We start from the raw sequence: 22,115 nt of genomic DNA on the forward strand, positions 1-22,115 counted from the left end.
CTGGGTCATAGGCTGGATGACATTCAGTAATGGGGAACTGGTTTCCAATTCCACCGGCAGAGTTCTCATTGTTCAATATACTCACCCCTTGGAATAGTCAGATTTTTTTTTCTTTTTTCTTTTTTCTTTTTAAGTTTATTTATGTTTGAGAGAGGGAGTGCCAGCAGGGGAGGGTCAGAGAGATAGGGGGACTGAGGATCCCAAGCACACTTGGGGTTGACAGTAGCAAGCCTGATTTGCGGCTTGAACTCAGGAACCATGAGATCATGACCTGAGTGGAAGTCTGTCTTAGCCAAATGAGCCACACAGGTACCCCTAGAATAGTCACATTTCTTAATTTTGCCATTCTAGTATAAAATGATATTACTTTGGGGTCTTTATGTTTCTGTAGTTACTTGTAAGATTAAGCTCTTGTTATGCTTATTGGCCATTTGCATTTCCTTTTCCATGAAAATCTCTTATTTGGGGTTTTTAGATTGATTTATAAGTCTTTATATATACCAGCCATTAATCTTTATGACTGTTTTCTGTATCTTTTCAAAGAAACACATCTTTATCTTGAAGTCACAAAAATATAAAGGTTTTAGCGTTTTATTTTTTAAGGGTTTATCTAGAATCGATTTTTGTGCCTAGTGTCAAGGTAGAATCCAGTTACTTTTTTTGCCCTATGTGGAACCCAATTTATGCTTTTTTTTTGCCCTATGTGGAACCCAATTTATGCTTTCCCTGCAACAGCCATGTTTGTATGACAGGTTTCTATATGTTTTGGGGTCTGTTTCTTTATCCTGTCCACTGGTCAGTCCCTCTATACCTGTGCCAAAAACAAGAGTTTTTCATCATTCCAGCCTAATTAAATCTTTGTTGTCTAATAGGGCAATACTCTTTAGGAGTATTCTGTGTATTCTTGAACTTTTGCTTTTCATGTAAACCTTAGAATCTGTTTTCCAAGTTCCATGGTGGGGGGGGGCGGTGGCAAATGTTGGATTTTTATTGGAATTGCAATGAATCTGTAGCTCAGTTTGAGTAAATGGGAGTCTTCTGTGCTTGAATATAGTATATTTTCCATTTACTTAGACCTTCTTTAATATCCCTCAATAAAGTTAAGTCTTTTTTTGTCTGTGCAGGGTTTGCACTTTAAATAGATTTATTTATAAATTATACCTTATTGTTACTTTGTTCTAACTGCTGTTGCTTAAAAATCCAGTTGATTTCTGATATGATCTTATATCCAGCAACTTGCTAAACATTTACTGCTTCTAATAATTTGTAGAGGCTGAGATTTTATAATCATATCATCTGAATAATGACTTTTTTGTTTCTAATTCTTAGGCTTTTTTTTTCCCTTCCTCTTCTGACTGCACTTGCTAGAATGCTCAGTACAAAGATGAATAGAAGCAGCAATACTGGACATTCTTTCCTGTTTTAAAGGTTATGATTCTAAGGTTTCCATTAAGAGAGATTTTGTTTGCTTGTTTTGTAATTCTGTTTTAAATCATGAATGAGTGCTACATTTTATTAAATTGTTACTATATCTATTGAAATGATCTTTTCTCTTTGTTTTGTTAATGCGGTGAATAAGATTTATGTTTTTTTAATGTTAAATCAAATCTACATTCCTGTGATAAACCCAAGTTGATTATGATGGATTAACTTTTTAAGCACATTGTTGTTTGGTTTGTACAGTATTTTGTGTCCATTTTCATGACTGAGATTGGCTTGTAATTTTCTGCCCTTATCTAGTTTGGAATCAAGTCTAGGTACATGGCTTACTTCATGTTACCAAGGTTTTGTTCAAATGCTACTATTCATATCAATGAGGCCTTCTCTGCCCCTACTTTTAGATATTATAAATGCAAACTCTGCACCTTATTTCGCCTCTTTCCCTATTCCCCTTCCCCATGTACCCTTCTCCCAACACTTACCATTTTTTATTGTAAAGGTAACTTATTTACTTTATTGTCTCCCCCAACCCCCATTAGAATGTAAACTCTGAAGGGCAGAAAGAATTGTATATAGTGTGAGGAACAGATCTAATTCCATCTGTTTCCAAATATCTATCCGGTTATCCCAACATCATTTACTAAAATGTCAATATTTTTCCCCCACTGATTTGAAATACTGCCTTTACTTATTTCCATAAGGAGTGGGTCAACATCTGGATTTTCTGTTACATGCCATTGGTTTATATACCAGTACCACACTGAATTACAGACACTTATGAGTATATTTTAATATTTGATAGACCAGTTCCCCCATAGCTATTTTTTTAGAGTTTTTCTAGTTATTCTTACATTATTTAAATATGAATTTTAGCATCATCTTATGTCTAAGAAAAAACCTTGACTTTTTAAAGTTTTTGTTTAAATTCCAATTAGTTACCATACAGTGTGATATTAGTTTCAGGTGTACAATACAGTGATTCAACAATTTCATACAACACCAGGTGCTCACCATAGCAAGTGCACCCCTTAATCCCCATCATCTATTTTACCCATCCCCCCACCAACCTCCCCTCTGGTAACCAGCAGTTTATTCTCTATAATTAAGAGTCTGTTTCTTGGTTTACCTCCCTGTGTCTTTTCTTTCCCCTTTGCTCATTTGTTTTGTTTCTTAAATCCTGCATGAGTGAAATCATATGGCTTTGTCTTTTTCTGAATATTTCACTTAATTGTATGACATTGCAGATGGCAAGATTTCATTCTTTTTTATGGCTGAGTAATATATATGTATATATTATATTGGCACATTTTTTTAAGGGAGAGAGAGAGAATATCTTAAGCAGGCTCCACACCCAGCATGGAGCCTGATGTGGGTCTTGGGTCTTGATCTCACAACTGTGAGATCATGACCTGAGCCAAAATCAGGAGTGGGATACTTGACCGACTGAGCCACCCAGATGCCCCTATACCACATTTACTTTATCCATTCATCAGTTGATGAACAGTCCAGCTGCTTCCATAATTTAGCTATTGTATATAATGCTGCTATAAACATCAGGGTGCATGTATCCCTTAGAATTAGTATTTTTGTATTCTTTGGGTACATAGTAGTGCAATTACTGGATCGTAGATAGCTTTATTTTAACTTTTTGAGGAACCTCCATCCTGTTTTCCAGAGTGGCTGCACCAGTTTGCATTCCCACCAACAGTGCAAGAGGGTTCTGCTTTCTCTACATGATTGCCAACACCTGTTGCTTCCTGTGTTGTTGATGTTAGCCATTCTGACAGGTGTGAGGTGATATCTCCATGTGATTTTGCTTTACATTTCCCTGATGATCAGTGATATTGAGTATCTTTTCATATGTCTGTTGGCCATCTGTATGTCTTTTTTGGAAAAATGTTTATTCATGTCTTTGGCCCATTTATTTATTTTTTATTTATTTTTTAAATCTTTATTTATTTTTGAGAGAGAGAGAGAGAGAGAGAGAGAGAGAGAGTGCAAGCAGGGGAGGAACAGAGAGAGAGGGAGACACAGAGTCTGAAGCCAGCTCCAGGCTCTGAGCTGTCAGCACACAGCCCAATGCGGGGCTCAAACTCACGAACTGGGAGATCATGACCTGGGCCGAAGTTGGCCCCTTAACCAACTGAGCCACCCAGGCACCCCTTTGGTCCATTTTTAAATTGGATTATTAAGTTTGTGGGCTTTGAGTTTTATAAGTTCTTTATGTATTTTGGATACTCTTTATCAGATATGTTGTTTGCAAATATCTTCTCCCATTCTGTAGTTTGTCTTCTGGTTTTGTGGATTGTTTCCTTCACTTTGCCGAAGCTTTTTATTTTGATGAAGTCCCAATAGTTTCTTTTTGCTTTTGTTTCCCTGGTCTCAGGAGACATATATAGAAAGAATTTGCTATGGCCAGTGTCAAAGAGGTTACTGCCTATGTTCTTCTATAGGATTTTTATGGTTTCAAGTCTCACCTTTAGGTCTTTCATCCATTTTGAATTTATTTTTGTGTTGGTGTAAGAAAGTGGTCTAGTTTCATTCTTTTGCATATTACTGTCCAGTTTTCCCAGTACCATTTGTTGAAGAGCCTCTTTTTTCCATTATATACATATTCTTTCCTGCTTTCTTGAAGATTGACCCAAGAGTTGTGGGTTCATTTCTGGGTTATCTATTTTGTTCCATTGATCTATGTGTCTATTTTTGTGCCAGTACCATACTCTTTTGATTACTACAGCTTTGTAATATAACTTGAAGTTCAGAATTGTGATGCCTCCAGCTTTGCTTTTCTTTTTCAAGGTTTATTTGGATATTTGGGGTCTTTTGTGGTCCCATACAATTTTTTAGGATTGTTTGTTCTAACTCTGGGAAAAATGCTGTTGGTATTTTGATAGGGATTGAATTAAATGTGTAGATTGCTTTGGGTAGTATAGACATTTTAATAATATTCTTCAAATCCATGAGCATGGAATGTTTTTCCATTTTTTTGTGTGTCATCTTCAGTTTCTTTCATCAGTGTTTTATAGTTTTCAGAGTACAAGTCTTTCACTTCTTTGGTTAGGTTTATTCCTAGGTATCTTACTGGTTTTGGTGCAATTGTAAATGGGATTGATTCCTTAATTTCTCTTTCTGCTGCTTCATTATTGTTGTATAGAAACACAACAGATTTCTCTATATGTTTTGTATGTGGCGACTTTACTAAATTTGTGTATCAGTCCTAGCAATTTTTTTGGTGGAGTCTTTCAGTTTTCTATATAGAATATCATGTCATCTACAAATAGTGAAAGTTTGACTTCTTACTTTCCAATTTGGATGTCTTTTTTATATTTTTGTTTTCTGATTGCTGTGCTTAGGACTTCCAGTATAATATTCAATTAACAGTGGTGAGAGTAAACATCCCTGCCTTGTTCCTGGCCATAGAGAAAAAGCTCTCAGTTTTTCCCCATTGAGGATGATATTAGCTGTGGGTTTTTCATATCTGGCCTTTATTATGTTGAGGTATGTTCCCTCTAAACCTACTTTGTTGAGGGTTTTTACCATGAATGGATACTGTACTTTGTCAAATGTTTTTTCTGCATCTATTGTAATGATCATATGATTCTTCTTTTTTCTTTTAAGTTTGTTTGAGAGAGAGAGAACGTGCAAGTGAGGGATGGTCAGAGAGGGAAAGAAAGAGAATATGAAGCAGGCTCCATGCTGTCAGTACAAAGCCTGACTCGGGGCCCGATCCCATGAACCATGAGATCATGACCCAAGCTAAAATCAAGAGTTGGATGCTTATGGGGCGCCTGGGTGGCTCAGTCAGTTAAGCGTCCAGCTTCAGCCCAAGTCATGATCTCATGGTTTGTGGGTTCGAGTCCTGTGTTGGGCTCTGTGCTGACGGCTTGGAGCCTGGAGCCTGCTTTGGATTCTGGGTCTCCCTCTCTCTCTGCCCCTCTCCCACTCTCACTTTGTTTCACTCCGTCTCTCAAAAATAAATAAATGTAAAAAAAATAATTAAAAAAAAAAAAGAGTTGGATGCTTAACCAACTGAGCCACTCTGCCCATATGGTTCTTGTCCTTTCTTTTATTAATGTGGTGTATTGATTGCTTTGTAAATATTGAACCATGTTTGCAACCCAGGAATAAATCCCACTTGATCGTGGTAATTTTTTTAATGTATTGTTGGATTTGGTTTGCTAGTACTGAGAATTTTTGCAGCCATGTTCATTAGGGATTTGGCCTTTAGTTCTCTTTTTTAGTGGAGTCTCTGGTTTAGGTGTCAGGGTCATGCTGGCCTCGTAGAATGAATTTGGAAGTTTTCCTTCCTTATTTTTTTGAATAGTTTGAGAAGAATTTGGTATTAACTCTTCTTTCAATATTTGGTTCAATTTGCCTGCGAAGGCATCCGGCCCTGGACTTCTGTTTCTTTGGAATTTTTTGATTACTGATTCAATTACTTTGCTGGTTATCGGTCCGTTCCAAGTTTTTTCTGTTTCTTCCTGTTTCAGAAAAACCTTGGTTTTTTATTGGGATCGCATTACACTTACAAATTTACTTAGGAAAAAAATGAAATCTTAATGATGTTAAAATGTTCCAACAAAGAACAAGGAATGTCTTTCCACTAGTTTAAGTATACTTTTGTGTCTTTAAGAAGTATTTTAAAGTATTTTAATGTAGGTTTTGAATGTTTCTTGTTGTTTGTTCCTAAATATGTTGTCTTTTTTGTTGCTAGTATAAGTGAAATTTATTTCCTCTTTCATTGTATAACCTAACTGATTATCTTTTGTGTATATGAAGGCTTTTGGGTTTTGCATGTTACTTTTATATCCTGCCACCTTGCAGAATTCTTTTCACGTTTGAGTGAGTTTATTCACTGAGTCTCTAGAGATCTCCAGGTATTTTTCATGACATCTGTAAATAGAGATCATTTTATTTCTTCTGATTCCTGTTTTTATTTTCTCTTGACTCTTTCATTAGCAAAAACAGTGTCAAATGGTTAAATAGTAGTTAAAACAGTGTCAAATAGTTAAATAGTAGTGGAGGTGGTGGGCATTTTGTGTTGTTCTTTACCTTAGTAAGAATGCCTCAGGTATTTCCCAATTATTAAGATGATGACTTTACAACTGTATTTTTATTTAAAATGAGTGTTAGATTTTGTTACAGGCTCTTTCAAGCATCCATCAAGATAATCATACAATTTTTTCCTTATACCTATTAATATAAATTATATTAAAATGTTTGCTAATATTATTTCATCTCTGTATTCTTAGAATAAATCTTACTTGGCCATGGTGTAGTATTTTCTTCTTGTAATATTGAAGTCTGGTCAGGTTTTCTGCATTAACATTCATAAGGAATATTATTTTATAATTATCTTTTATGTTGCTGCAATTATCAGGTTTAGATCATGTTATATTTGCTTCATAAAAAGAATTTAGAAGTTTTCCTTCATTTTCTATGCTCTGAAACAACTGTGTTGGGATTCTTTGGTTCTAAATGCTTTTTTTGTAAATTTATTTGTAAAATCTGAGCCTCGTGATGTCATGCGAAGTAGCTCCTTGATAGTTTTCTTGATTTCTCTTATAGAAATTGGTCATTTTAAACACTTGTCTTTATTAAGGTCAGTTATAGTAAACTGTCTTTTTCTAAGTAATTCTTGATTTCATTTAGTTTTGTAAACATATACATAGAGATGTATAGAGTAGTCTACTTAGATTTTTTTAATTTCTGCGGTATTATTTCCTCCCTGTTCCTGTCTGTTTTGGGATTTTTTGGTTTGAGTTTTGTGTGGAATTGGATTGTTTTTGTTTGTTTTTGTTTTCCCCTATTCCTGGGGTTTGTTTGTTTGTTTTTTGTGGATGGTGTTTCTAGCTCAAGAGCACCTTCTTCTGTCAGTATAATGAAGTGCAGTTTCTTTAAGTGATAATAACGTGGGAATGAGGAGGTTTGGTTAGGTGACTTGTTTAGCTTTTGCTTCTGCAGGATGTTTAATTATACCCTTCTAACTTTCTGGTATCTCCAAGGGGCACCACCCCTTCTTTATTATCCGATTCTCTCTGGAAGCAATGGGGCCCTGAGGCTGCCACCACTACTGGGTCCTGCTTACCTTCAAAACCTAGCTGGTACCATGAACTACCAAATCCTAGGCCTGTGTTCTGTATTTTGGCTCTTAGTATTAGACTTTGTCTTGCTAGACGTTATTCTGTCTTGTTTCATCTACGTGTTATGCTCCCCAGCCCACTTTTGCGTAGTCTTTTAAGCCTCCCCTGCGCAGACTTATACCTGTACCTGTACTTATACCTGGGCTCGCAGCAATGGCACAAGCTCTGTTGGAATTTGTCATTTCTCTACTTAGAGAAGTTCATTGTATTCTCTGTCTCCTGGTAATGCTGAAGGCATGGGTTGTGTATGATTTTATTTTCACTCTTTTGTTATCTTATGGTTCTCAGAGAGGATGTGTGGAGAGATTCAGGTTCAGGGGGTCACCATTAATCTCCATATGCCAAATTCTCTCCTAAATCTTTCCTTGGTTTTTAAACATCACCAGGCTTAAAAAAATAACTTTTATATTTTATTGATCTTTTCTATTAAATCTTAGTTTTCTTTCATTAATTTTTGCTGTTTATTATTTCCTTATTTCTATTTTCTTTTGTTGGTCTCTTTCTAACTTTTTCTGTTGGATCATTAACTTGTTTATTTTCAAGACTTCTTTTCCAACATATTCATTTGAGAGGATAAATTTCTCTCTATGTGCCCGTTAGCTGAATCCCACAAGTTGTGATAGGCAGTATTTTCGTTACTATCCGGTGCTAAGTATTTTAAAATTTCCGTTATGAGTTCTTCTTTGACTCATGAGTTACCTAGTATGTTTTTAGACTTTTAAACAAATGTAGTTCTTCAGTTTTATCTTTTTTATTGAAATATTCTAACTTGATACCTATAATCTGGATCATACCTGTGATTTGAAATGTGTTACCACTTGCTTTATGACTTAGCACAAGGTCCATTTAAAAAATTATTCTAGGGACACCTGGGTTGTTCAGTCAGTTAAGCATCCAAGTCTTGTTTTCGGCTCAGGTTGTGATATTATGGTTTGTGAGTTCGAGGCCTATATCAGCTCTGAGCTGACAGTGTGGAGCCTTCTTGGGATTCTCTCTTTCTCCCTCTCTCTCTGACCCTCCCTCATTTGCTCTCTCTCTCTCTCCCTCTGTCTCTCAAAATATATAATAAACTTCATAAAAATTATTCTACGTGTGCTTAATAAGAATGAGTAAGGTCTAATTTAGAGATGTTGAGTTCTAGATATGTCCATTCAATCAAGTTCACTAATTGTGTCATTCAAATCTTTTATGACCTTGCTGATATCTTTGTCTCCTTGGTCTAGGAATAATGGAAGAGTTATTGGATATGTGTTAAAATATTCTACATCAATAGTGGATTTGTAAATTTCCCTTATAGTGCTGTCAGTTTTTGATTTTTGTATTTTGAAGACACTTAATTAGGTACATATATGTTTAGAATTCATCTGTCAGTTGAAACTTTAATCATTATGTAGTGACCTTAATAATGCTCTTTGTCTTAAATTCTATTTTGTTTAATATTAATAAGATGTCCTCATGTTTCTTCAGTATTTATCCAGAATATCTTTTCTCATGTGTTTACTTTTAAACTTTCTACATCCTTTTATATTTCATGTGTATCCCATTGTACATACCCATTTTTGTTTGATGCTATAATGTTTGGGAACATGTAGGCTGTTGGCTGGGGTATTTCAGTTTTTCTCAAAGTGGGCTCTCCAGGAAGCTAGTTCAAGCCCATCCACATCAGTTCCTAGGTTCTAACTGAAGCCGAAAGAGAGCAAGCCCCAAGGCACAATCATTTTCAAACTTCTGCATTTGTCCCATGTCCCAAAATTATTCAAATGACTAAGCCCAGCTTCAAAGAGTGAAGAAATAAATTCTCCCTCTTGGTGGGAGAAGCAGCATAAATCTGTACTTACAGGGACACAGGCGTTATTGTATTCATCTCTGCAAATAAGATATTACAAACCTCTGTTTTCTATTTTGCACCTCCCTGTATCTCTGCTACAGTGTGGGCAATTATATATTTGGTTAAATCACCATGTGAAATGCAACCAAATACAATTCTGAATGATACAAAAGTGCATAACTGAATTTTTTTAACCCAGTTTGCATTAGCTAGGGTAGACTATTACTGCAACAAATAAAACCAAGTATGTATAATGACTAAAAAAAAAGTTATTTCTCCTATAACTATACTGGGAAAGTAAATAGGTCCTCAGGGCAGCTTTCATGTATGCAGGCATTTAGGGACCCAAACTGATGGAAACTCTGCCATCTTCAACTTGTGGCATTCAGAGTTGCCACAGAAGTGGTCTCTATTCCAGCCAGCTAAATAGGAAAAGAATAGGGAGGAGCACCAGGTAGGAAGTTTTTATGGGCTAGACCTGGAAGTGACACACATTATTTCTGCTTACATTTTATCACCTGGAAAATCAGTCACATGTTCACACCTAACAGCAAGTATAGTGTTATTCAAGGAGAAATTAATAAAAATGGTTTAAAACATGACATGAAAGTACAGAACAAAATTAAATTAGGCTCTTCCACTTGTTAACCATGAGACCTTGGGCAAATTACTTGACCTCTCTAAACCTGTTAGTCTTCACTAACATAGGGGGAATAAAAATAATAGTATTTATCTCATAGAAGCTTGGATTTTAAAAAGTGAAATAAGGCATAAAAATTCTTAGTAAGCACTCAGTAGTATATATCAAGTACTCAGTAAATACAAGTTATCAACATTACTAATATTATAATGGGTACTTGTTGAGTCACTGGTATACTATTTCCTGAATATCAAACATGTGAGTGCCTACCAGTGCCAGACATATTAAATAACAGAAAATTTTAATCATAAAAATTAATGTTTTATTAACAAATGCAGATTTAGGGATAGAAAATATGAGTTTTTTTTTTCAAAAATAAGAGTTACTTAGAACATAAAATGTTACAGGTCATTTTGAGTCTTTAAGGAAGTAGTTCTCAAAAAAAGACCTAAGAAGCCCACAGGTAAACAAAAGCAAGACTGCTTGCATAGGCTGGTTTGAAAGGACCCTGTGGTAGTTACTGCTCTCACAGTCTTTTTTTTTTTTTAATTTTTTTAACGTTTATTTATTTTTGAGACAGAGAGAGACAGAGCATGAACGGGGGAGGGCCAGAGAGAGAGGGAGACACAGGATCTGAAGCAGCCTCCAGGCTCTGAGCTGTCAGCACAGAGCCCTACGCAGGGCTGGAACTCACAGAGCGGGAGATCATGACCTGAGCCAAAGTTGGTCGCTTAACCGACTGAGCCACCCAGGCGCCCCTCACAGTCTTGAGGCCATTCTCTCACATGTCCCATCTCATTGCACCTGTAATAGGCAGATGATATGATTTTATTAAGTTTAGTCAGGTGACACTTTGCATATCAAACAGAACAACTTCCTAGACATCTCTTTAACCAGGGAGCTCTTTCCCTCCAAGTCCGCATAAGAGGGCCTCATAGCAGCTATCCGTTCTCTCCCACTATCTCTCTTGCTTGCTTCCCCACTACACCTCTTGCCAAGTTTTCCTTTTTCCCGTTGCCTTGGATCTTCCCTTTTGGGTCACTCTATTACTTTCTTTAGTGAACAAGATAAGTTTCTCATGCTTCTGTTGTATTCACCCTGTAACTCCAGTTACCAAAACAAAGGACCCTCCTTAGAAGGTTTGAAAAGAATAAAATTATACATAACTAGTTAATAATTTTGCAATCACAGCTAGAATAAAGAGCACAATTTGGAAAGTTAATCTTTTAGGCAGATATCCCAAGCATCCTTGATATCCTTCTTGGTCTCCCTGTTCATTTACTGAACACAGTGATGTTTGGCACAATCTTCTCACCTTGACTCCTGCCCTCATCCTTTGACCTCTCGGTTCCTTAAGGTCCTCATCTAAAATGACCTGGCCCTGCACTCCATTCAAAGACTCCATTCAAAGTCCCCCAACTCTTATGGGCACACACGAAGCTGTTCTACCCTCAAAATTCCTGTCAGACATCTTACCCTCAAACCAATCAATACCTCCTACCTCTCCAGCTTAGTCTCATCTGTTTCCACTATAACAGATACATATAACTATAACCTGCCAGTCTCATCCAGACTTTCAGTCTGTTACTGTTTTACTTTTCCTTTTTCCATTGACCCTCTTGTCTTTGATTCAGATTCCATCATTTTAGTCAGTCTTTTGCAAATAACAACCTGTGCTTTCACTACATTTGTATGGCAAAATGTTATTTCTGCAAACAGCCAATTGCCTTTCTTTGTACTACCTATCCTTGCTCCAGTGCCTCTGGGGAAAATTAACCAAATTAACCAAAGGAGAAAACTTGTAGCACTTATATTTATGAGTTCTAGCCTCAGTTGGGCCCTCAACATTGCCCTAGATTCTCCCATTTCCCTGTGGCAACTCATTGTCCCCAATTACCATTTTAAAGCCTTTTCTACTCTACTCAGCCTTCAACACTGTCACCCCTCTTTCACTTAGTACTTAACCCTCCTCCTCTTTTTTCTGAGGGAGTAGTTCACACTGAAACCTCCAAAATTTTTCCATCAAAGCTACAACCTACCTACATCTGTGTCCATTCTTTCCTCCTCTTAGACTAGAGATGTTCCTCCTGTGTTCTGAATTCCATGGCCTCTTGTGCTCCAAGAATCTTACATTAGCCATTATTTCTTTCCCTTTCTCTGCTCTATCCCTTCCCATTAACATTTACAAATACTCAAAATCTCTCCACAATTTAAATTCCTGGGCCTTATTTCCAAACAAACTGTTAGTCCCCTATGCCTTCCTTTTAGCATTCCAGATTCAAGAAAGAATTATCTAAGCTTATTGCCTCAAATTCCTCTGCTTCCATATACCCTTTAAAATACCCCAACCACCTTTGGCCCTTTCCTCTTTAAATTGGTGCTCACTCTAAAGTGACCAGTGACCTCCATGTCAAAGGGATGTTCTCTGGTCCTCATCTCATTTGCCTCTCAACAACAGGCAAAACTGTTAGCTACTTTTTTTCCTTCCTTGTCTTCCTTTGGCTTCTCTTATTCTCTTCTCATTCTGGCAACTTCTCAGTATCTTTGATAACTCTTCCTTCTTCAGTGGACCCTCAGATGTTGTAGTTCCCCAGAACTTGGTTTTTCTCAGTTCTCAATTTGTATTCTTTGTCTAAATGTTTTCATATATACCTGTGGTTTCAAATATAAGAGTTTCTCAAAGAGTGGTTTATGGGCCAGGCTATGTAGGATCACTTGCAGAGGATGAAGTGGGGACATGTTGTGTGGTAGGGGGATGGGATGGGTAGAGGAGTGTTAAAATGAAGATTCTTAAGCCCCATGTAAGGCCTAACAAATGAATAACTCTGTGGGTGGGGACTGGGAATTTGCATTTTAAATAATTCTCCAGGTAATTCTCATACTGATGAAAGTTTGGAACCACCAATGTGATTTGCCACATTAACAAGAACAGCTCAACATCTCCATCTCATGTCTTACTAACACCAGTGCCTTATTTTTTCAAACGTTAGGAAACTTAATGATGTGAAAAACAGAAAGGAAATAAGAAACAAAAGATATGAATGAATTACCTGCCCTCTGAATAGCCAAGATTAGATTATGTCCTCTTTTGACTTTTCTAGCTCCAAATGAGAATTCCTTTATATTCAAGTTTCAAATTTTAATCCTTATCCAACTAAATAAAAACATAAGGATTGGAATGACTGTTTCATTCATTACACAGTCTCCTAAAATGGAACCAAGGGTATTTTATGGATTTTCAAAGTTAGCTTTCTCTTTAGTTAGCTAATAAAACACATTCTACTTCCCAGTAAGCATTTAACATGGGTCATTAAAATTTTACCTAAAATGTATTGTTAAATTGTTATCTTAGTTTAAAAAGTAATAAATATTCATTGTAAAACAACTTTTAGAAGATAATTATGAAGGAAATGAAATTCACTTGTAATCTCACTACCAAGAGATAATACACAATTAAATTTTAGGTATTTCATTTTTTCTGTGCATAAATGGATTTTCCCCTGGATAATTTAAAAATATTTTTTGACTTTTGTATCTGCCTTAATTTGCAATTAAACTCTGCAAACTTTTTCCTATTTTTAGCCATATATTTTACCACTTGTATCTAAATTTGGCAAACAAAGGCTTCAGGGTTTTATTGACTTTGATCACACTTTGATTGCCTAAAGTCCCAGATAAAATTCGTATATAACAACATATTAGTTTTAGATGGATAACAATTTGATATTTGCATATACTACAAAGTGACCTCCACAATAAGTCTAGTTACTGTCACTATGTAGTTGACTCCCTTCACCCTTTTCACCCATCCAAACCACTTCCCCTCTGATAACCACCAGTCTGTTCTCTGTACCTATGAGTTTTGTTTTCCACATTCTACATATAAGTAACACCATATGGTATTTGTCTTTCTCTGATATCTCACTTAACATGATACTCTCAAGGTCCATCCATGTTGTTAACAAATAGCAAGATTTCCTTCCTTTTATGGCTGAACAGTATTCCATTGTATACATTCCATTGTATGTCCATCAATGGACAGTTAGGTGTCCATATCTTGGCTATTATAAATAATGCTGCAGCGAACTCAGGTAATTCTTAGAAGACCACATTAATACTCCTCCATGTATATCATTGCCCATTTATTCTAATTACCTGGATTCCTGACAAAATGTCCTCTCCTTTTCTTTAGCAACCAGTGATGTAGAATCTTGGCAAGGTCATTTGAAAGCCTAAATATTTCATCCCTTGGTTCCTTTTTCATTGCTTTAAAGAACTAAGGCGATATAGTCAGTCTCTTAGGAAACTTCTCATTAGATGGATTACTGATGATGGACTACTACCTTGACATAAGAGTAGGAGTTTAATGGATAGATAAGCAAGGAAAAGACAGGTAAACCAATAATATTATCTGCAAGGGTACAGAGGCAAAACAGTGCACAACATGTTTGGGAAAATGCAGTGTGGCTGACAGTGTGGGTAGGGGTGAGACTGGCAAGGGAGGAAAAGCAGATCAGAAAGACAACGTAGGACCAATTGTGAACCATAATAACCATAATTGTGAACCATTTAGGGAGTATTATGTGGCAGGTACTGTACTGATGCTTTGCAAACATTTCTTTGAATCTTTCCAAAAAAAATTTATAAGGTTCACTGTATTATAATCAATTTTTTCTAATTTTTTAACATTTATTTATTTTTTATTTTTTTTAATATATGAAATTTATTGTCAAATTCCATACAACACCCAGTGCTCATCCCAAAAGATGCCCTCTTCAATGCCCATTACCTACCCTCCCACCCCCCATCAACCCTCAGTTTGTTCTCAGTTGTTTTTTTTTTTCAATATATGAAGTTTATTGTCAAATTGGTTTCCATACAACAGCCAGTGCTCATCCCAAAAGGTGCCCTCCTCAATACCCATCACCCACCCTCCCCTCCCTCCCACCCCCCATCAACCCTCAGTTTGTTCTCAGTTTTTAACAGTCTTTTATGCTTTGGCTCTCTCCCACTCTAACCTCTTGTTTTTTTTTTTTTCCTTCCCCTCCCCCATGGGTTTCTGTTAAGTTTCTCAGGATCCACATAAGAGTGAAACCATATGGTATCTGTCTTTCTCTGTATGGCTTATTTCACTTAGCATCACACTCTCCAGTTCCATCCACGTTGCTACAAAAGGCCATATTTCATTCTTTCTCATTGCCACGTAGTATTCCATTGTGCATATAAACCACAATTTCTTTATCCATTCATCAGTTGATGGACATTTGGGCTCTTTCCATAATTTGGCTATTGTTGAGAGTGCTGCTATAAACATTGGGGTACAAGTGCCCCTATGCATCAGTACTCCTGTATCCCTTGGATAAATTCCTAGCAGTGCTATTGCTGGGTCATAGGGTAGGTCTATTTTTAATTTTCTGAGGAACCTCCACACTGCTTTCCAGAGCGGCTGCACCAATTTGCATTCCCACCAACAGTGCAAGAGGGTTCCCGTTTCTCCACATCCTCTCCAGCATCTATAGTCTCCTGATTTGTTCATTTTGGCCACTCTGACTGGCGTGAGGTGATATCTGAGTGTGGTTTTGATTTGTATTTCCCTGATGAGGAGCGACGTTGAGCATCTTTTCATGTGCCTGTTGGCCATCCGGATGTCTTCTTTAGAGAAGTGTCTATTCATGTTTTCTGCCCATTTCTTCACTGGGTTATTTGTTTTTCTGGTGTGGAGTTTGGTGAGCTCTTTATAGATTTTGGATACTAGCCCTTTGTCCGATATGTCATTTACAAATATCTTTTCCCATTCCGTTGGTTGCCTTTTAGTTTTGTTGGTTGTTTCCTTTGCTGTGCAGAAGCTTTTTATCTTCATAAGGTCCCAGTAATTCATTTTTGCTTTTAATTCCCTTGCCTTTGGGGATGTGTCAAGTTAGAGATTGCTACGGCTGAGGTCAGAGAGGTCTTTTCCTGCTTTCTCCTCTAAGGTTTTGATGGTTTCCTGTCTCACATTCAGGTCCTTTATCCATTTTGAGTTTATTTTTGTGAATGGTGTGAGAAAGTGGTCTAGTTTCAACCTTCTGCATGTTGCTGTCCAGTTCTGCCAGCACCATTTATTAAAGAGACTGTCTTTTTTCCATTGGATGTTCTTTCCTGCTTTGTCAAAGATTAGTTGGCCATACGTTTGTGGGTCTAGTTCTGGGGTTTCTATTCTATTCCATTGGTCTATGTGTCTGTTTTTGTGCCAATACCATGCTGTCTTGATGATGACAGCTTTGTAGTAGAGGCTAAAGTCTGGGATTGTGATGCCTCCTGCTTTGGTCTTCTTCTTCAAAATTACTTTGGCTATTTGGGGCCTTTTGTGGTTCCATATGAATTTTAGGATTGCTTGTTCTAGTTTCGAGAAGAATGCTGGTGCAATTTTGATTGGGATTGCATTGAATGTGTAGCTAGCTTTGGGTAGTATTGACATTTTGACAATATTCTTCCAATCCATGAGCAGGGAATGTCTTTCCATTTCTTTATATCTTCTTCAATTACCTTCATAAGCTTTCTGTAGTTTTTAGCATACAGATCTTTTACATCTTTGGTTAGATTTATTCCTAGGTATTTTATGCTTCTTGGTGCAGTTGTGAATGGGATCAGTTTCTTTATTTCTCTTTCTGTTGCTTCATTGTTTGTGTATAAGAATGCAACTGATTTCTGTACATTGATTTTGTATCCTGCAACTTTGCTGAATTCATGTATCAGTTCTAGCAGACTTTTGGTGGAGTCTGTCGGATTTTCCATGTATAATATCATGTCATCTGCAAAAAGCAAAAGCTTGACTTCATCTTTGCCAATTTTGATGCCTTTGATTTCCTTTTGTTGTCTGATTGCTGATGCTAGCACTTCCAACACTATGTTAAACAACAGCGGTGAGAGTGGGCATCCCTGTCGTGTTCCTGATCTCAGGGAAAAAGCTCTCAGTTTTTCCCCATTGAGGGTGATGTTAGCTGTGGGCTTTTCATAAATGGCTTTTATGATCTTTAAGTATGTTCCTTCTATCCCGACTTTCTCAAGGGTTTTTATTAAGAAAGGGTGCTGGATTTTGTCAAAGGCCTTTTCTGCATCGATTGACAGGATCATATGGTTCTTCTCTTTTTTTTGTTAATGTGATGTATCACATTGATTGATTTGCAAATGTTGAACCAGCCCTGCATCCCAGGAATGAATCCCACTTGATCATGGTGAATAATTCTTTTTATATGCTGTTGAATTCGATTTGCTAGTATCTTATTGAGAATTTTTGCATCCATATTCATCAGGGATATTGGCCTGTAGTTCTCTTTTTTTACTGGGTCTCTGTCTGGTTTAGGAATCAAAGTAATACTGGCTTCATAGAATGAGTCTGGAAGTTTTCCTTCCCTTTCTATTTCTTGGAATAGCTTGAGAAGGATAGGTATTATCTCTGCTTTAAACGTCTGGTAGAACTCCCCTGGGAAGCCATCTGGTCCTGGACTCTTATTTGTTGGGAGATTTTTGATAACCAATTCAATTTCTTCACTGGTTATGGGTCTTTTCAAGCTTTCTCTTTCCTCCTGATTGAGTTTTGGAAGAGTGTGGGTGTTTAGGAATTTGTCCCTTTCTTCCAGGTTGTCCAATTTGTTGGCATATAATTTTTCATAGTATTCCCTGATAATTGTTTGTATCTCTGAGGGATTGGTTGTGGTAATTCCATTTTCATTCATGATTTTATCTATTTGGGTCATTTCCCTTTTCTTTTTGAGAAGCCTGGCTAGAGGTTTGTCAATTTTGTTTATTTTTTCAAAAAACCAACTCTTGGTTTCGTTGATCTGCTCTACAGTTTTTTTAGATTCTATATTATTTCTGCTCTGATCTTTATTATTTCTCTTCTTCTGCTGGGTTTAGGCTGCCTTTGCTGTTCTGCTTCTATTTCCTTTAGGTGTGCTGTTAGATTTTGTATTTGGGATTTTTCTTGTTTCTTGAGATAGGCCTGGATTGCAAGGTATTTTCCTCTCAGGACTGCCTTCGCTGCGTCCCAAAGCGTTTGGATTGTTGTATTTTCATTTTCGTTTGTTTCCACATATTTTTTAATTTCTTCTCTAATTGCCTGGTTGACCCACTCATTTGTTAGTAGGGTGTTCTTTAACCTCCATGCTTTTGGAGGTTTTCCAGACTTTTTCCTGTGGTTGATTTCAAGCTTCATAGCATTGTGGTCTGAAAGTATGCATGGTATAATTTCAATTCTTGTAAACTTATGAAGGGCTGTTTTGTGACCCAGTATATGATCTATCTTGGAGAATATTCCGTGTGCACTCGAGAAGAAAGTATATTCTGTTGCTTTGGGATGCAGAGTTCTAAATATATCTGTCAAGTCCATCTGATCCAGTGTAGCATTCAGGGCCCTTGTGTCCTTATTGCTCCTGTGTCTAGATAATCTATCCATTGTTGTAAGTGGGGTGTTAAAGTCCCCTGCAATTACCACATTCTTATCAATAAGGTTGCTTATGTTTATGAGTAATTGTTTTATATATTTGGGGGCTCCAGTATTCGGCGCATAGACATTTATAATTGTTGGCTCTTCCTGATGGATAGACCCTGTAATTATTATATAATGCCCTTCTTCATCTCTTGTTACAGCCTTTAATTTAAAGTCTAGTTTGTCTGATATAAGTTTGGCTACTCCAGCTTTCTTTTGACTTCCAGTAGCATGATAAATAGTTCTCCATCCCCTCACTCTCAATCTAAAGGTGTCCTCAGATCTAAAATGAGTCTCTTGTAGACAGCAAATAGATGGGTCTTGTTTTTTTATCCATTCTGATACCCTATGTCTTTTGGTTGGCGCATTTAGTCCATTTACATTCAGTGTTATTATAGAAAGATACGGGTTTAGAGTCATTGTTATGTCTGTATGTTTTATGCTTGTAGTGATGTCTCTGGTACTTTGTCTCACAGGATCCCCCTTAGGATCTCTTGTAGGGCTGGTTTAGTGGTGACAAATTCCTTCAGTTTTTGTTTGGGAAGACCTTTATCTCTCCTTCTATTCTAAATGACAGACTTGCTGGATAAAGGATTCTCGGCTGCATATTTTTTCTGTTTAGCACACTGAAGATATCGTGCCAATCCTTTCTGGCCTGCCAAGTTTCAAAAGAGAGATCAGTCACGAGTCTTATAGGTCTCCCTTTATAAGTGAGGGCACGTTTATCCCTTGCTGTTTTCAGAATTTTCTCTTTATCCTTGTATTTTGCCAGTTTCACTATGATATGTCGTGCAGAAGATCGATTCAAGTTACGTCTGAAGGGAGTTCTCTGTGCCTCTTGGATTTCAATGCCTTTTTCCTTCCCCAGTTCTGGGAAGTTCTCAGCTATAATTTCTTCAAGTACCCCTTCAGCACCTTTCCGTCTCTCTTCCTCCTCTGGGATACCAATTATGCGTATGTTATTTCTTTTTAGTGTATCACTTAGTTCTCTAATTTTCCCCTCATACTCCTGGATTTTTTTATCTCTCTTTCTCTCAGCTTCCTCTTTTTCCATAACTTTATCTTCTAGTTCACCTATTCTCTCCTCTGCCTCTTCAATCCGAGCTGTCGTCGTTTCCATTTTGTTTTGCATTTCGTTTAAAGCGCTTTTCAGCTCCTCGTGACTGTTCCTTAGTCCCTTGATCTCTGTAGCAAGAGATTCTCTGCTGTCCTCTATACTGTTTTCAAGCCCAGCGATTAATTTTATGACTATTATTCTAAATTCACTTTCTGTTATATTATTTAAATCCTTTTTGATCAGTTCATTAGCTGTTGTTATTTCCTGGAGATTCTTCTGAGGGGAATTCTTCCGTTTGGTCATTTTGGATAGTCCCTGGAGTGGTGAGGACCTGCAGAGCACTTCCCCTGTGCTGTGGTGTATAACTGGAGTTAGTGGGCGGGGCCGCAGTCCGACCCGATGTCTGCCCCCAGCCCACCGCTGGGGCCACAGTCAGACTGGTGTGTGCCTTCTCTTCCCCTCTCCTAGGGGCGGGATTCACTGTGGGGTGGCGTGGCCCGTCTGGGCTACTTGCACACTGCCAGGCTTGTGGTGCTGGGGATCTGGCGTATTAGCTGGGGTGGGTAGGCAATGTGCACAGGGGCAGGAGGGGCAGGCTTAGCTCGCTTCTCCTTAGGTGATCCACTTCAGGAGGGGCCCTGTGGCAGCGGGAGGGAGTCAGATCCGCTGCCGGAGGTTTGGCTCCGCAGAAGCACAGAGTTGGGTGTTTGCGCAGAGGAGCGAGCAAGTTCCCTGGCAGGAACTGGTTCCCTTTGGGATTTTGGCTGGGGGATGGGCGGGGGAGATGGCGCTGGAGAGCGCCTTTGTTCCCCACCAAACTGAGCTCTGTCGTCCGGGGGCTCAGCAGCTCTCCCTCCCTTTGTCCTCCAGTCTTCCCGCTTTCTGAGCAGAGCTGTTAACTTATGACCTCCCAGACGCTAAGTCGCGCTTGCTGTCGGAACACAGTCTGTCCGGCCCCTCCGCTTTTGCCAGCCAGACTCGGGGGCTCTGCTTGGCCAGCGAGCCGCCCCTCCGCCCCGGCTCCCTCCCGCCAGTCCGTGGAGCGCGCACCGCTTCGCCGCCCTTCCTACCCTCTTCCGTGGGCCTCTCGTCTGCGCTTGGCTCTGGAGACTCCGTTCTGCTAATCCTCTGGCGGTTTTCTGGGTTATTTAGGCAGGTGTAGGTGGAATCTAAGTGATCAGCAGGATGCGCAGTGAGCCCAGCGTCCTCCTACGCCGCCATCTTCCCTCTCCTCCTGATACCCTATGTCTTTTGGTTGGCGCATTTAGTCCATTTACATTCAGTGTTATTATAGAAAGATACAGGTTTAGAGTTATTGTAATGTCTGTAGGTTTCATGCTTGTAGCGATGTCTCTGGTACTTTGTCTTACAGGATCCCCCTTAGGATCTCTTGTAGGGCTGGTTTAGTGGTGATGAATTCCTTCTGTTTTTGTTTGTTTGGGAAGACCTTTATCTCTCCTTCTATTCTAAATGACAGATTTGCTGGATAGAGGATTCTCGGCTGCATATTTTTTCTGTTCATCACATTGAAGATCTCCTGCCATTCCTTTCTGGCCTGCCAAGTTTCAGTAGAGAGATCCATCACTAGTCTTATCAGTCTCCCTTTATATGTTAGAGCATGTTTATCCCTAGCTGTTTTCAGAATTTTCTCTTTATCCTTGTATTTTGCCAGTTTCACTATGATATGTCGTGCAGAAGATTGATTCAAGTTACGTCTGAAGGGACTTCTCTGTGCCTCTTGGATGTCAATGCCTTTTTCCTTCCTCAGATCAGGGAAGTTCTCAGCTATTATTTCTTCAAGTACACCTTCAGCACCTTTCCCTCTCTCTTCCTCCTCTGGAATACCAATTATGTGTAGATTATTTCTCTTTAGTGCATCGCTTAGTTCTCTAATTTCTCCCCTCATACTCCTGGATTTTTTTAATCTTTTTCTCAGCTTCTTCTTTTTCCATAATTTTATCTTCTAGTTCACCTGTTCTCTCCTCTGCCTCTTCAATCCGTGCTGTGGTCGTCTCCATTTTATTTTGCAGCTCATTAATAGCATTTTTTAGCTCCTCCTGGCTGCTCCTTAGTCCCTTGATCTCTGTAGCAATAGATTCTCTGCTGTCCTTTATACTGTTTTCAAGCCCAGCGATTAATTTTATGACTATTATTCTAAATTCACTTTGTTATTTTGTTTAAATCGTTTTTGATCAGTTCGTTAGCTGTCGTTATTTCCTGGAGGTTCTTTTGAGGGTAATTCTTCCGTTTCGTCATTTTGGATAGTCCCTAGAGTGGTGCGGGACTGCGGGGCACTTCCCCTGTGCTGTCTTGAATAACTTGCGTTGGTGGGCCTGGCCTCAGTCAGACCTGATGTCTGCCCCCAGCCCACCGCTGGGGCCACAGTCAGACTGGTGTGTGCCTTCTCTTCCCCTCTCCTAGGGGCGGGATTCACTGTGGGCTGGCATGGCCCATCTGGGCTACCTGCACACTGCCAGGCTGTGGTGCCGGGGATCTGGCGTATTAGCTGGGGTGGATCGGCAAGGTGCACAGGTGCGGGA

The 22,115-nt window shown here is 38.4% G+C and overlaps 1 protein-coding gene across 1 annotated transcript in view; it reads right to left on the bottom strand.

Annotated features, from left to right (window-relative positions):
* Window positions 1-10,698: 10,698 nt before the first annotated feature.
* GNPTAB (N-acetylglucosamine-1-phosphate transferase subunits alpha and beta) overlaps window positions 10,699-22,115 on the bottom strand; it is a 48,225-nt gene continuing 36,808 nt past the window's right edge. Inside the window, exon 16 of the mRNA XM_049626160.1 lies at window positions 10,699-10,855. Within this exon, the coding sequence (XP_049482117.1) occupies window positions 10,847-10,855 (9 nt within the window). The 3' untranslated portion in view covers window positions 10,699-10,846. The remainder of the gene's footprint in view (window positions 10,856-22,115) is intronic.

This window comes from Panthera uncia, chromosome B4 (genome assembly GCF_023721935.1).
Source record: "Panthera uncia isolate 11264 chromosome B4, Puncia_PCG_1.0, whole genome shotgun sequence".
NCBI classification, from domain to species: Eukaryota; Metazoa; Chordata; class Mammalia; order Carnivora; family Felidae; genus Panthera; species Panthera uncia.